We start from the raw sequence: 15,444 nt of genomic DNA, 5'->3' as shown, positions 1-15,444 counted from the left end.
CCCGCCACTTCCTACCAAGACAGGACTCAAGCATGCACTAAAATGTAGCAGGCAGTAACCTCGGGTAAAACGTGTTTCATCAATAAATGCGTGCGTGGCTTTGTGAGATGACTAATAAATGTTGATTTGAATGATTGCACATATAGGTTGGAACACAAGAAACTTAGTACCAAAAACTCAGTTTCAGAATGTCCTGTAACCATAAGAAAAATCAGATCATGGTAACCTAGAGCTTTTTAGGGAAAGAGAAAAAGAAGGAGAAGAAGAAACTTAGTACCAAGAACCCAGGTGTGAAGGGGGATTTTTTTCAGTGAGCGGCATGCAGGAACGAGGCCTACCACGCAGGTTTTCCCTGCACGATGCCTCCTTCAAAGCTGCAGTTTCGGGTGAGACTACTGAGGCTCCGGGAGGCTACAGAGCTTGCGTGGCTTCCCCAGGAAGGCAGCAGGGAAGGCGCTGGGCTGGGAGCAGAAGCACCACTCACACCTGGAGGAGTTCAGGGTTGTGCTTGGCAGAATTTTACGGAACAAAATTTGCACTATCGATTCTGTGGCAAATGAGAACCTCTCGTGGACACTCTGGGCTTGAGAGATCTGAAATGTTTAAATGAGGCTGGACCGAACAAATAAAATTGGCAGATGAAGCAGAGCTCTGGGGTGCCCAGGCTGAGAAGCCCGCCCATTTTGTCTCCTCTCCCCTCTGTGAAAATGACTTGTGTCTTTGTACTGCCCCTTGCCTTATTGTCCAGGCCTGAGCTTGAAGCAGAATCTCAGAGCAGAGGAAAAGAGGCAGGGTGGCTCCCAGGGCCACACTCAGGGGCACAGGCCAGCCAACCCCTTGGGGCTGCCTGGAGGACCTAGTGGGTATCATCTTCCTGTCGCTGGCCCACAGCCCTGACGGACGGGCTGGCAGACAAGTCAGACTGCAAAGGTCCAAGGCAGCCTGTTGGAAATGGGGGGTTATTGCAAGGAGATGAGTGACCTGGGCTCTCAGGAGCCTCCAAGAAAGGGGGTCACCCTAGGAAACCCGGCTCCTCTGTGGTCCCTCTTGTGGCTTCTCTGCCCTGGCCTCTCCCTCCACGCAGCCAGCACCTGCTCTCGCCCCACGGTCTGCACCATGGACTTTCATCTTGCACAGGCCGCCCCAGCTTGCTCATCCAGGTGACCTTTCACCCTGCCCTCCTACAGCCAGTTGCCTCAGGGTGAGGTATTCCCAGAGGGAGATGCTGCTTGGACCAGCCATGCCGTGGCTCATGTCAGATCATGTTACAAATCAGCCTCGCCTGCACACTGTCCATCCACGCATGAGCTGGCCGCCTCCTGGTCCGCACAGAGGGGCACAGGTGGGCTCTCTGTGTGACATGGGTTTACTTAGCGACTCTTGACTGCCTGCCTACTGCTGGCACTGAGGGTGGAGCACTGGCTAAACACTAAGTGCCTGGTTTTTTGGAGCATACCTTCTAATTGGAGGTAGATAACAGTTGACAAAACTCTATTCGGATCAGAAAAGAACTGAAGGTGACCAGAGAGCTGATAAGTGACAGAGATGGGCTGGGAAGGTTTTCCGATAAGAGGAGGTTGCCCCAGATACCTCAGTGGAGAGAGAGGGAGCTGCTTCTGCCTGGGAGGAGCTCTGCGGGCTGACGGAACAGCAGCAGGTGGACAGGCGCTGCGGCAGGGCGGTGCTTGGTGCAGCCCCTACTGGTGAATGGCTGAGGCTGTGGCAGGACAGGCTTCCTGGGGAGTAGTTTCGGATTTCTTTGGAATGGTCTAGTCCCAAGTCCATCAGCCACCTGGCTGGGGTTCAGAGACCAGGGCGACAGCTACGGCAGAGAGGGGGGCCTGGGGTTCTCCCTGCTCACCAGGCTCATGCACCTCTCCTGCTCGGCTGTTTTTGTGGCACAGACTGAAGTCCAAGTACAAGGTCAGTTCCTGTAAGCCCCTCCCTTTTCCTCCAACGCATCCAATGCAGAACTCAGCTCTTGGGTGCTCCCATCTCTTCCACCACTGTCTCATTCACACACCATTTCCCTCCCTGACTTAGGCCCTCGGCTCTGAGCAGGCCTGAACTCCCCGTAGCCCGTGGGCATCTCCTGAACAGCTGAACGCTCTCTGTGGACCAGGTATGGTAGGACCTGAGCAGTGGCCCAAGTGTTGGTTCTCACCATCAGGAAACTTACTGCTGATGGGAGAGGGAAGCCACATAGCTAGGAGACATGACAGCATGTGGGAGCTGGGAAAGAAGGCCCTTGCGAGCAGGGTGGGCAAGCAGCCAGACTCACCCTGGGAGTCTTTGAGAGAAGAAGAGGGCCTTGGAGGCGGGGTGGGCAAGCTGGCGAGGAGGAGGAGGAGGCGCAGTAGGCCATGGTCATGTTTGCAACAGAGCAGCACTGGCAGGAGCCTCTTCCAGTCCCTAAGTACCAGGAACAAAAGGCTTGGTTCACCCAACAGCTGCGTGCTTGATTTCCTAAACTTTCCAATGATGCCTGCGCATGGCACAACACATTGGAAAACCATTGTTATCTCACAGCTCAGAGCAAAGTGTCGGAGGCCTCACCCCTCTGGGCATGGGCGGCTTTGTGCAGCCTCTGCTTCTCTCCTAGCTCCATAGGCACGGTGCCCTGTCTGGCTAACACCATAGCTCAACCACAGAGAGAAAAGATAGAGATCTCCCATGCTGGTTCGCCCCCCAAATGGCTGCCACAGCCAGGTCTGGGCTAGGCTGGAGCCAGGAGCTAGGAACCAGGAACTGCATCCGGATCTCCCACGTGGGCAGCAGGAACCGGAGCGCTTGGGCCATCTTCTGCCTTCCCGAGTTCATTAGCAGGGAGCTGGGACCAGCGCTCTGGTGTCTCCAGTGGCGGCTTAGCCCATGGCACCATAGCTGTGGCTGCTCACCCACCTTTCCAAGCCTCAGTTTTAATGGCTGCAAAGTGCTCCATCGTGCGACCTGCCAGTCAGGATGGCACGGCCAGTGCTGGGGCCCACGCCACAGCCAACCTTTGGAAGCCACAGCTCGTGGGCCTCTGAACAGGAGCAGGAGAGGAGTATGAGAGGCTGGAGCCTCTGCAGGGAGCCAAGCAGGTGGAGGCTGTGGGCGGTCCATGACACCCGTTGGCACTGTCTCAAGCTACAGGCAGACAGGATCCAATGGCACCTGAGAGTTTTGGGGAGGACCCGTGTGTGTGCGTGTGTGTGTGTGTGTGTGTGCATGTGCGTAGCATCCATAAACATGGTCTAGGCCTCCAGTGACACAGGTTGTGGGTGAACCCATGGGTCAGAGGGGAAGAAGCACAGAGACATGCTCTTGGGGACTAGGGTGGCCTGTGGCACCAGAAAACTACTGAGGATGGGGGCTGGCATTGTGATGCAGTGGGCTAAGTCGGTGCTGGCAACACTGGCATCCCACATCCCACATCGGAGTGCCAGTTCGAGCCCCAGCTGCTCCACTTCTGATCCAGTTCCCTGCTAATGCACCTGGGAAAGCAGCAGAGGATGGCCTGCCACCCACCTGGGAGACCCAGATTTGAGCTTCTGCTGGCTCCTGGCTTTGGCCTGGCACAGCCCTGCCATTGCAGAAATTTGGGGAGTGAACTAGCAGATAGAAGATTCTCTCTCTCTCCTCTCCTCTCCTCTCTCCTCTCCTCTCTCCTCTCCTCTCTCCTCTCCTCTCCTCTCTCCTCTACTCTCTCCTCTCTCCTCTCCTCTCTCCCTCTCCCTCTCCTCTCCTCTCCTCTCCTCTCCTCTCCTCTCCTCTCCTCTCCTCTCCTCTCCTCCCCTCCCCTCCCCTCCCCTCCCCTCCCCTCCCCTCTCCTCTCCCTCCCCTCCCCTCCTCTGTCACTCTGCCTTACAAATAAATAAAACAAATCTTTTAAAAAAGAAAGAAAGAAAATTCCTGGTGGTGGAGTATGGAGTAGGCCATGCCCCTGACTTTGTGTGGTTCTGACAGCTTTGAGACCCTTTCAGATTTGATGCTAGAAGGAACCTTATGGCTCAGCTGAGAAAACTGGAGCTCAGAGAAGGGCAGGGACTTGCCCAGTGTCACAGAGCATTAGAAATGACTGAGAGATGCACTGGCTGGTAGCACCCCTTCACACCTGTCCCTGGTAGCTGGGGTTCCAGCAGGGCAAGGCGGAGGCTGAGGGTGGTCCCAGCAGTGGGCAATGAGGTCGGGATGAAGTCAGCGCATGGAGTCTGAGGAGTGGGCGTGGGCGTGGCTGGGATTCAGGGTGGAATCCATGCAGTCAGACACCAGTGGATGTGCACCAGGGGTACGTAGTGAGGCAGGGGAGGAAGCTACCAGGGACAGGTATGACAGGGGTGCCACCATACTGGCTGGTAGCACTCACCTCCAGGACCTGTCCCGAGCCTCTGCCTCCGCCTCTCTGGCCACACTGGTGGCTGACTTTGCTCAGTGGAGAGGGCTCATCCCCAGGTCAGCAGCCAAGCCCTTCACCTCCGAGTGAGGTCAGTAAGCCCACAGGGTCTGGCCACACTCAGTTCCTGGACTTGAGTTTCCCCATCTGTAAATAGGGCTCATAATAGTCCCCATCTCATAGGATCTTGCAGCTCAAAGGAGACAGTGCTTAGGAAGCTCTCAGCACTGACCGTGGCCTGACCCAGAAGCAGAGCTCAGTGCAGGCTGCCATCGGGATCAGCAGTAGCCACAGTACCTCCCCCCCAACTCTGCCCAGAGTCGTCCTTGAAGTTCTGCCTTCTGCATCCAGAGTTGAGGCACATGCTAGCCCTGACCAGGGGCAGGAACCTCAGGACCACAGGGACAGGTCACCAAGGGTGAGGGGAGCCACCCCTTTTGGGGAGGACCCTCTGTATTTTGTCCTGAAACCGCCTGGTGCAGAACAATTCCCCAGACTAGTTGGAGGTGTTGCTGTGGAACCCCCAAACCTGGAGCCACCTGCCCGATGCGCATGGGGTGGTGGAAGAAAGCATGTATCGCAAAGCACAGAATAAGGAGCTGGACAGCTGTGGCTTAAATTCTTGGAGGGAGTTGGGGTGAAATTGAACTTGGAACTGGGAGGAGCATGCTCAGCTCATGTCCAAGTTCCTGGTTGGTCAGTGGTGCTCGTGGGATTCCTTTGATTGGCCAACAATGCTGTGCTCTTGGGGGAGTTTTTACAGTGGCCAAGTGGGCTTCATTCAGTCTAGGGGTAACCTGCAGGTGCTAGTTACCTTCTGCCCCACACCTGGACTTTCCCTAAACAGCCCCTCCCCACAGTTTCATCTATTGGAGAAGCAAATAACTTCTTTTTCTTTTAGATTTATTTGAAAGGCAGAGTGGCAGACAGTAGAGAGACAGAAAAAGAAGGAGCTCTTCCATCTGCTGGTTCACTCCCCAAGTGGCTGTAGCAGCCAGGGCTGGGCTAGGCCAAAGCCAGGAGCCAGGAACTCCATCCGGGTCACCCATATAGGTGGCAGGGGCCAAGCACTGGGCCATCTTCTGCTGCCTTCCCAGGTGCATTGGCTGAGAGCCAGATCAGAAGCTGAGCAGTGAGACTTGAACCGGTGCTCTAGATACGGGATACCGGCATTGCAAATGGCAGCTTAGCCAGCTGCACCACAAAGCCAGTCCTGCTAACGACTGCTTTAGTCCGGCGATGAGAACCTTGCAGGGCCAGCTGTGTTACTCCCAATTCAGTGAATCGCTTTAGATCCCGAAGGACTGGCAAGGACACCCTGGGCTAAGGTGGCAGGCTGCTGGATCTTGCTGACATCTTGCTGGTAGGGACACTTGATAGGGGTTCTGTTTCATACCCAGGGCCACAGAGAAGTCCCCTGAGGTGGGGCAGGGGGATGGGCGAGGAGAGCGCAAGTGGTCTTTGCTTAGAGAGGTTGAAGGCCTCCCCGGAGGACTGGTGCGTCACGCCCGCTGCCCCTCGGCCTTTTCCTTCTCTCTCAGGGACTCCCTGCTCAGCAAGGAAAACCCAGCCCCAGCCCAGTGCCTCGGTCTCTCGGCCTGCACAATGGACTTGCCTCTTGCTTGGTTCCTCGTGGGCCTCCTGCTGGTCTGCTGGGGTTTTCCTGCACTGCTGTAGATTGAATCAGGCAGACAGAGGCAAGGGCCGTGGAGCCAGCCAGGTGGGAACACGGGCCCTGCTCTGCTGCTTACCAGTGCCCTCGATGCCACTTGCCTCTTGGGGTTTTTTGCGAATTTGTGACAGAGCGGATGTCCAGCGCCTTCCTGGCAGGGAGCAAGGCCTGAGAGAGACAGCGGTGCTGTCGGTCTCCCTCAGCCTCAGCCAACGTTCAGCAGCCGAGCGGCGAGGCCTCTGTGCGTCATGTACCAGGAGGATACGTGCCCCGAGGGATGCCACCCCTCCTCTCCGTGGCTTTGCCTCCCTGGCCTTTGTCCTCAGGGTGCAGCCCCCTTCTTCATTCCAGGCCCGGCCTTGCACGGTTGTAGGAGCCACCGCAGAAGAGGCTGGGGTGTGAGCTGCGTGTCCGCCAGCCTGCAGGATTAGGTGCCAGGACTAGCCCCCCAGGTGAAGCCCCCAGAAGCCTGGGGCCAGTGCTGTCACCCCACCCCACCCCCAGAGGAAGCTGCAATAAATTTCTCTATTTCTCCACTCCCTTGAAAAGAACAGCAGTGGGCAGTGGGCAGTAGGAAGTGGCAGGAGGGGCGTGGCGTGTTGGTTGCTGGGCGGGGGTGGTGGAGGTTTGTCCTGAGAGAGCAGAGGGGGGCATAAGGAAACAGCTGGGACACGTGCCTGCCTTGGCTGAACCTGTGCAGCCCAGGATGGGGGCCAGATCCCGCCCCGGCCGCACCCTCTCTTTGTTGCAGGGGTCTGGGCCCTGCGCCATACCTGGGGCATGGGGACTCCCCGGCTGCTGGCTTTGCTGGCCTGGCTAGTACTTGGCCCACCCTGAGAACTAGCTGGCTGTTTGTACTAAGGAGCTAACCGTGTTACACTCTCACCAGAATTAACAAAAGACGGAGAGAAGGAAACAGTCCTTGCACAAATGCCGCTGCAGTGCCTGCCAGGATCTAAGATCTGGTACTATCTATTTTTTTAATAATTGAGAGTAATAAATATGTATTTCTTTCTCCTCGCCACCCCCCACCCTCCGAAGCTTGTCAGCTCCCTGTGTCTCTCCTCTGATCAGACCAAGTCTTCCCCAAGCAAAAAAAAAAAAAAAAAAAAAAAAAAAAAGAGAGAGAGAGAGAGAAATCCTTTAAGCAAAAAGGATTAAAGCCTTGAAAGTAGGTCTGCCTGAGCTCTCCCCCACTGCCTCCCTCCCCTCCCCCAGGGTTGGTGTGGAGAGGCCCCCCGGCAGGGGTGGATGGGATAGTCCGATGCAGCAAATCCTGGCTGAGGACCCTAGGAGGGAGGACCAGGAAGCTGGCCCTCCCTGTAGCCATCCAGGCCTGGGCTAGCCTGGGACAGACAGGCTGGCCCAGCCCTGTTTTCTCTGGCCGCTGAAGAGGGGCTAACCTGTGAACCAGGGACCTCCCGACACACGCCCACACCAGTACAGCATGTAGGAAGGCAGGCTTTGGTCTCAGACAGTCCCAGATCCACTTTACACTTTAGGGGCCTGTGTGACTTCAGAGCAAGTACTTGAGTCTCAGTTTCTTCATCTGTAAAATGGGATTATGACTGTACCTACCTTATAGAGGATCAAACTAGCTAAAGAGAGTCCAGTGTCCCACACAGGGTAAATATAAAATAACTAAAATCAATGATTAATACTTTTATTTGTTGGGACCAGTTCTGTGGCATAGCAGGTAAAGCCGCCACCTGCAGTGCCAGCATCCCATATGGGCCCTGGTTCGAGTCCTGGTTGCTCCACTTCCGATCCAGCTCTCTGCTATGGCCTGGGAAAGCAGCAGAAGATCCATCTGCATGGAAGACCTGGAAGAAGCTCTTGGCTCCTGGCTTCAGATCAGTGCAGCCCCAGCCGTTGCAGCTATTTGGGGAGTGAACCAGCAGATGGAAGACATCTCTCTCTCCCTCTCTCTCTCTGCCTCTCTGTAACTTTGACTTTAAAGTAAAATAAATAAATCTTTTTAAAATTAATTTTATTTGTAAGGCAAGAGACAGAGAATTCCCATCTGCTGGTTCACTCCCCAAAGACCTGCAATAACTGGGGCTGGCCAGGCCACACCCAGGTCTCCAGGTCTCCCACGTGAGTAGCAGAGACCCAAGTACATCAGCCATCGGGTGCTGCCTCCCAGGGTGTGCGTTAGCGGAAGCAGAGGAGTCGGGACTCAGACCCAGGCACTCCAGGACAGGCGCAGGTGTCGGAATCACTATGGCAAGCCCTGCCACAGGTGTTTTTTTTTTTTTGGACAGGCAGAGTGGATAGTGAGAGAGAGAGAGAGACAGAGAGAAAGGTCTTCCTTTTGCCATTGGTTCACCTCCAATGGCCATCACAGCTGGCACGCTGCGGCCGGCGCACTGCGCTGATCCAATGGCAGGAGCCAGGCGCGGGACTAGAACCCGGTGTGCTGGCGCCACTAGGTGGAGGATTAGCCTACTGAGCCGCAGAGCAGGCCCCCTGCCACAGTTTTTCATGTAGCATCCTTAACATCCCTGGAAGAGGGGGTTGAACCCGAGGCTGGGTGGTGTGGTCAGGAGCCTTGCTCAGGGCTGTCAGAACTAGAACCCAGGCAGGATCTGAGTCGTCCCCGTCTCTTGTCCTGATACACTTTAGTCTTCTTATGCCACTTCCTGACAGGGCCCTAGTACCCCTGTCTCCATCTTGGGGCGCAGGGAAAGATACTGGCTGGGAAGGAGCACCTGGGGCAGTGGTGGCTGCTGCTGGCCACACCTGCTCTCCTCCCCCACAGCTGCCAACCTCTGCGGTTCTGCTGAGGCAGCTGCCCTGGCCCAAGCCAGCCCCTCCCTCTGTGCCAGGCACATGCATACAGGGCGGGCTGCAAGTGGCCGCCCAATGCCCCTGCACCTACCCAAGCCTAGAGTCCCCGGCCTGCCCCAGTGCTCAGGCCCTCAGGGGTCCTGCTGCCCACCCCCACCCCGGAACAGGCTTGCCCTGGCTGCTGTGAGCCCTAGGCAGGAGGGGAGAGGAGAGGCAAGGCCTGGAGGCCGGAGGGCAGGAAAAGCGGGGAGGGAGGCGGCTATTTATAGCCAGCTTTGCTTTTGTTCCTTTTCCAGCAATGCTTCTCTTTAAATAGGAGCAGGGCTGGAGGCTGCAGCTCTTCCCCAGCCGCCTGCAGTCAGCAGGCACGCGTGTGTGCACGCGCGTGCGTACGTGTGTGACACATGCACAGGGATGGGGTGGAGTGCACACTTCCGTGATGTGGCTAGTTCTGTGTACTTTGCACCAGCCGACGTGTATGCGGGGAAGGTGGTGAATTGTTCTTTGTGTGTGGTCACTGAATGCACTCGTGTTCAGGGATGGGCAGTTCTCAACGTGTCTGTGTGTGCGGGTTTATATTCATGGTGCGCGTGTAGTGGGGCAGCTGCTCTTTAGTTTCTGTGTGGTGTGAGCATCTGTGCACACCTGCATACGGACCAGGCCAGACCAGGGCGTGAGTGTGTGTGTGTAATGTGTGTGTGTGCAGAATGTGTAAGGTAAGGCCAGCAGCGCAGTGCACGATGGTTGGGGCAGTCAGGAGACCACAGCCGCTCAGGTCTTGCAGAGGCAGACGGCCAGGACCTGGGTGCTAACCATGTGGGATGTTCAGTGGACAACCAGGAACTGCGTGTGTGCCCCTGGAGTGCAAAGGGGCTCTAGGGGCCTGCTGGGCTGCTGCCGGAGGGTGCGCCCAGCAGGTGGGTCTGGAGCCCTCCTGGACGCCGCCAGGCCAGTGCTCAGGCAGCTCCAACTTTAGTAGGAAGCCGTCGGGGACCGTGGGGGACCAGATCCCCAGCGGGCCCAGAGGGGTCACCCCCGGAATTCGAGGGCCCCTATTTATGCCTCAGACCTCACATCTGTAGAATGGGCTGCTGTGGAGAGCCAGCGAGAGTCGGGTCGCGACCTGGCTTTGCGCGCTCAGACCCAGGCCGGGCGGGCGCGCTCTAACCCAGTTCTCTCCACGCGGGCCCCGGAGGCTTGGGGGAGGCGGCCCGCCCTTCAGGGGCCCGGCACGCAGAGGGGCGCTCTCGGTCCCACGGCCTGCAGGAGGCGCGTGGGCACTGGGCTGGGCACCGCCCTGGCCCCCTGGGCCGGCCGGCCTCACCCTGCAGCTCCGGATCGATGTGACAGCCCTCCCCCGCCCCGCCCCCAAAGGCCAAACAAAACATAGTAAATATTTAATTCCAGCCGGGGAGCCAAGGAGGCCTCCCCGCCCCCTCCCGCAGCCGTCTGGCTCCTCTGCCGGCCCTGGGAGCTCTCCTCGGTAATGAGGCCGGGAGTGGCAGGGATCGATCGCGGCCCCGGGCGGGATGGGGGTAGGGGTGGGGAGGCCTGCACCCTAGGGGTGGCATCGCCCCCTCCCTATACTCTGGGGGCTCTCTGGAGCTCACCTGCGCTTATGCTTTTCCTAAAAGGCCTGCTGGGAACTGCCCTGCCCTCCCTGCTATGGGCTGGCCCCTGCCCACTTCCCTTCTAAGAGAATGAGGGGTGAGCTGGTGGGAAGGGAGCGGTGAAGGGGATGGGACACCTTCCCCCTCCCCCCACCCTGACTCAGCTGATGCCTGGTACCTAAAGCTGGCAGAGAACTTGGGTCTTACCTAGGTGGGACCTGGGTGGGGCAGGGTGGCCAGGGAGCCCATAGAGGGAGGCTGGAAATGTGTTCCTAGGGCACCTACTCCGTGCTCCTGGCCTTTGCCCCGGCGGCTACCGAGAGGGGGTGATGACTTTCTGGATGCTCACTCATTCATGCCGCAGGACTGAGCACCAGCTGTATGCCAGTCATAGGCTCCCAGCAAGGAGGGACGCGGGTCCTGGCCTGCAGAGAAAGTGCCTTCGGAAGGAGATTGGTAAGTGAGCACAAAGGGTGAGTTCAGGGCTGGGTGAAGTGCACGTGGAGAATAAAGCCATAGTGTGATCTTGTGGCCAGGGAGCTTGACTGGTGACAATGGGTCCTGCAGAGTTTACAGCAAGTGCCAAGGCCCCCCAGGCAGAAAAGAAGCCCGTGTGTTCCAGGGGTGGGAAGAAGGCCAGGGAGGTTGAATGTAGTGAGTGGGAGGAAGCAGGCAGTGGCAGATCCCTTAGGGTCTTGTGGGCCTCTGGAGGAGTTTGGGTTTTATTCTAAGTGCAGTGTGAAGGCATTAGAGGTTTTAGGTGAAGGAATGACATGATCTGATTTACATTTTTAAAAGCTTCCAGCTGGCTGCAGTGGGGCGCATGGAAGATAGGGAGTTAAGGAGGTAGGTGGGGCACCGAGTGGAGGGGTGGTGCGTAAGGGGGCTGGAGCAATGGCTGTGGAGTGCCTGTTTACACTTGTGCAGCTGACCCGGACCCCTAGCAGCCAGGAGCAAACAGCTGGATCCTGGGCTGCTGGTGCAGCAGTCCCAGGAGGCCTGGGAAGAGGCCTGCACCCGGGTTTGCCCGGGTCCTGTCACCACGACCCCATTCCACAGTGGGCAGCCCGGGATTTTTTTTTTTTTTTTTTTTTTTTAAGGAGCATTAGAAAATGTTGACATGTTTTTTGAAACAATTTCAGATCTGATATCTCCGCCAGATTGAGTTTGTAACCAGCTTTATTGTTTAAGCCTGCTGGGATTTCATCAAAGGCGTCTGCTGTTTACCCAGAACCATTTCATTGGAGAAAACAGCAAACAGACCTGCATTTCTATCTGATTTCACTTTTTCCCTTTTCTCATGAATTTAAGTGCTCGTGAAAAGCAAGGCTGATAAGGCAAACCAGTGAGGATCCAGCCCCAAGGAGGGGCGCAGGAGGCTCTCAGCTGAGGTTTATTAATGGAGCAGAGGCAAGCTGGGGGTGGCTGGCCAGCTCCCGGGGGGCTGAGAGGCAGCGCTGGCCAGCAGCCAGCCCTCCGCAAGGGGACGTGCAGGAAGCTCCGAGAGCTGCTGCTCACCTGTACTCAGGCCAGGCTTTGTAGGCCATCTCCCGGTGCCTGCTGTCTTGACCAGGTCTCGAGCCGTTTCAGACACTGGCAACAACAAAAGACGGAGCACCAGCTCCCGCTTGGACAGCAGCGGTGGGCAGCCTCGGAGATGGGTTCCGTGAGACAGATTCGAGCTTTCCTGGGGGAAGGCCAGGTCCTGAGAGTGCCAGGAAAACTGCTTTCCTGCTGCTCCTCTGCCGAAGCGTGGGACTCAGCACCCTCGTCCTGTCAGGCAGCCTGAGCCAGCTCAGGGCAGGGCTGGGCTAGGGACCTAGCCACAGGTGCAGCCACACCCAGCCCCTCAGAGGTCTACACTAGTTTTTTTTTTTTTTTTAAGATTTATTTTATTTATTTCAAAGACAGAGTTACAGAAAGAGGTAGAGACAGAGAGAGAGAGGTCTTCCATCCGCTGGTTCACTTCCCAGATGGTTGCAACAGCTAGAGCTACGCTGATCCAAAGCCAGGAGCCAGGAGCTTCTTCCGGGTCTCCCATGTGAGTGCAGGGGCCCAAGGACTTCAGCCATCTTCTAGTGCTATCCCAGGCCATAGCAGAGAGCTGGATGGGAAGTGGAGCAGCTGGGACTAGAACCAATGCTTTAGGCCACGGTTTTAACCCACTGCGCCACAGCACCAACCCCTACACTAGTGTTGTTATACTTTCCTAAAAGGATATGGGTGCTTTTAGCAGGCCTGGTGACACAGCAGGCATTTTAGCCCGATGGAGGAGGTGCAGGCGTGCTGGGAAAGTTGGGTTAAAGAGCCTTGTTCGGTTGCTTGAGCGACATCTAGCTAAATGCACGGTTGCTGGGCATACAGGCCATCTTTTACCAATCATGCGTTAGACCAATTTACAAGGTCAATTGATTTGAACCAATTAGCCAGAGGTTAAGGATTGTTTATCCTTCACTCACTGTAGGTGTTGCAGGGAGCCATTGAGAGGGATGATAGTGAGATACAGGTGTGTCCTCAGCACCAAATGCAGGTCTGCCCATCGCACGCTACTGCCTTCTAGCAGGTGGGGTTTCTGCTGACAGCAGCGGGCAGCGCCCTCCTCCATAGGAGAGGAAGGCAAAAGATCTTGCCTGGAGCCAGCATTGTGGTACAGTGGGTTAAACTTCCGCCAGCAACACCGGCATCCCATATGGGCGCCAGTTCTAATCCAGGCTGCTCCACTCCCGATCAGCTCCCTGCTATGGTAGCAGAGGTGGCCCAAGTTCTTGAGCACCTGCCCACATGTGGGAGACTCGGAAGAAGCTCCTGGCCCACCCTGGCTGTTGCGGTCCTTTTGGGATGAACTAGCAAATGGAAGATCTCTTTCTCTCTAACTGCCTTTCAAGAAAAAAATAAACCTCTCTTTTTTTCAAAAATGTCTTTCAAGGCTGGGTGTTCTGTGCTGTGGCTGACACTGCGTGGGAGGGCCAGCATTGTAGTATAGCAGGTAAAGCCGCTTCCCAGAAAGCCGGCATCCCATATGGGCTCTCGTACAAGTCCCAGCTGTGCTCCAGTTCTGGTCCGGCTCCCTGCTAATGGCCTGGGAAAAATAGCAGAAGTTTGCCCAAGTGCTTGGGCCCCTGCACCTATGTGGGAGACCCAGATGAAACTTCTGATTTTGGTCTGGCCCTGCACTGGCCATGTGGACATCTGGAGAGTGAACCAGCAGATAGAAGGTCTCTCTTTATCTCTGTTAACTCTTTTTTTTTTGACAGGCAGAGTGGACAGTGAGAGAGAGAGAGACAGAGAGAAAGGTCTTCCTTTGCCGTTGGTTCACCCTCCAATGGCCACCGTAGCTGGCGCGCTGCAGCTGGCGCACCGCGCTGATCCGATGGCAGGAGCCAGGTACTTATCCTGGTCTCCCATGGGGTGCAGGGCCCAAGGACTTGGACCATCCTCCACTGCACTCCCGGGCCACAGCAGAGAGCTGGCCTGGAAGAGGGGCAACCAGGACAGAATCCGGTGCCCCGACTGGGACTAGAACCTGGTGTGCCAGCACCGAAAGGCGGAGGATTAGCCTAGTGAGCCATGGCGCCGGCTTCTGTTAACTCTTTCAAATAAATGAATCTTTAAAAAAATATTTAAGACACTGCTTGGGACATCCGCATCCCATATCAGAGAGCCTGGTCTGAGTCCCAGCTCTGCTTCTGATTCCAGCTTCCCGCTAATGCGTGCCCTGGGAGACGGCAGGGGTAGTGGCCCAAGTACTTGGGTCCCTGCCATCACAACTGGAGACCGGATTCAGTCTGGACCCCTGGTGTCAGCCTCGCCCAGCCCTGGCTGTTGTGTTCAGTCACAGAGTGCACCAGCAGATAGAAGATCTCTTTGTCTCTCTGCCTTTCAAATAAAATGAAAATAAATAAAATCTTAAAAGATGAAAGGGAAAACCCCCTCTGTGCTCTCAAACTTGCCATCACCTCCTACTCAGCCCCTCATCATCTCACACGGTGTCTGTGAATTCCACCTGAGCACCCACGCCTCAGAGGCGGCAAAAGCCGCTCTTGCCCCAGGCACTGGGAAATACTCTCTCCTGTGGGGAGCCGCCCCCTCCCCAGGCAGAGCTCCCTGTAAAGGGATTCGAATGCGTCTCGAGGAAGGGGCCGGCTCAGCGTGGTCCAGGGTAGGGCTAGAGACTGTGTGGCTTCTGGTTCTGCTCTGCTCAGAACGGTTGTCGAGTTCTCCTTGGGAAACTGCTTCAACTTGCTCGCCATTTTCCTCCGTGACCTTTGAGGGTGGGTTTGATTTTTCAGGAAAGGCCAAAAGTAAGGTGAAGCTGTGTGTTGAGAATCAAAGGGATGTGCAGTTTGCAGAATGTGATTTGCTTTTGTTTTGGGGGAGTTTATTCCCTTTTATTATTTAAAGAACCAAAACAAGAGGGGACTCTAAAGAATGGAGCCCATTTTCTGGAAAGGAAAGTCTAGAAAGGTTCAAGGGATGGCAGTGCCTGCGGGCTTGGGCCTGGAAGTGACCACTCAGGCACAAGGGCAGGGCACGGAAGTGGGCTCCTTACTGGGCTGCTACTACGGGCCAGGCACTTGACATACATTATCTCAGCGGGCTGAAGTCATTCTTGGAATAAAGCCTGTCTATTAAAAAGTTCATAAATAATCCATTTTCTTGCCTACTCCTCATAATAATTGTATTAGAACAAGTGCTTAGCCCATTTCACAGGTGATGAAATCAAGACTCCGGGGAATTCAATGACGTCCTAAGGCCACTGAGCTTGTTAGTATGAGGGCCAAGATTTGAATCCAGATCTGCCTAGCCCCCCAAGTCAAGGCTAATCTTTCTGTATGCGTAAGTTCTGATAGATCTACCTCACTCATCCCATCCCCAGTAATATGCGACTGTGCTTTCATTGTGTCCCAGTGACGTCATTCAGGCCACATTCACTGGAAAAGGAAAGCAGGTCATGAAGAGCCATGTGTCAGGGCGAATTGCTGACTGCATGTAGTGGC

General features: G+C 56.0%; 1 protein-coding gene across 2 annotated transcripts in view; it reads left to right on the top strand.

The window, feature by feature from the left end:
• RTN4RL1 (reticulon 4 receptor like 1) overlaps window positions 1-15,444 on the top strand; it is a 77,190-nt gene that overhangs the window by 12,503 nt on the left and 49,243 nt on the right. Inside the window, exon 1 of one of the 2 annotated variants that reach the window (XM_051824536.2) lies at window positions 10,453-10,903. The exons of the other annotated variant lie outside the window; for it this stretch is intronic. Coding sequence (XP_051680496.1) covers window positions 10,777-10,903 — 127 coding nt within the window. The 5' untranslated portion in view covers window positions 10,453-10,776. Of the gene's footprint in view, window positions 1-10,452; window positions 10,904-15,444 lie in introns of those variants that run through there. 2 annotated transcript variants of the gene reach the window in all.

Source organism: Oryctolagus cuniculus, chromosome 17 (genome assembly GCF_964237555.1).
Source record: "Oryctolagus cuniculus chromosome 17, mOryCun1.1, whole genome shotgun sequence".
In the NCBI taxonomy this organism is placed as follows: domain Eukaryota; kingdom Metazoa; phylum Chordata; class Mammalia; order Lagomorpha; family Leporidae; genus Oryctolagus; species Oryctolagus cuniculus.
Note: the sequence above shows the minus strand (reverse complement) of the source record. Positions and strands in the feature narration are given on the sequence as shown.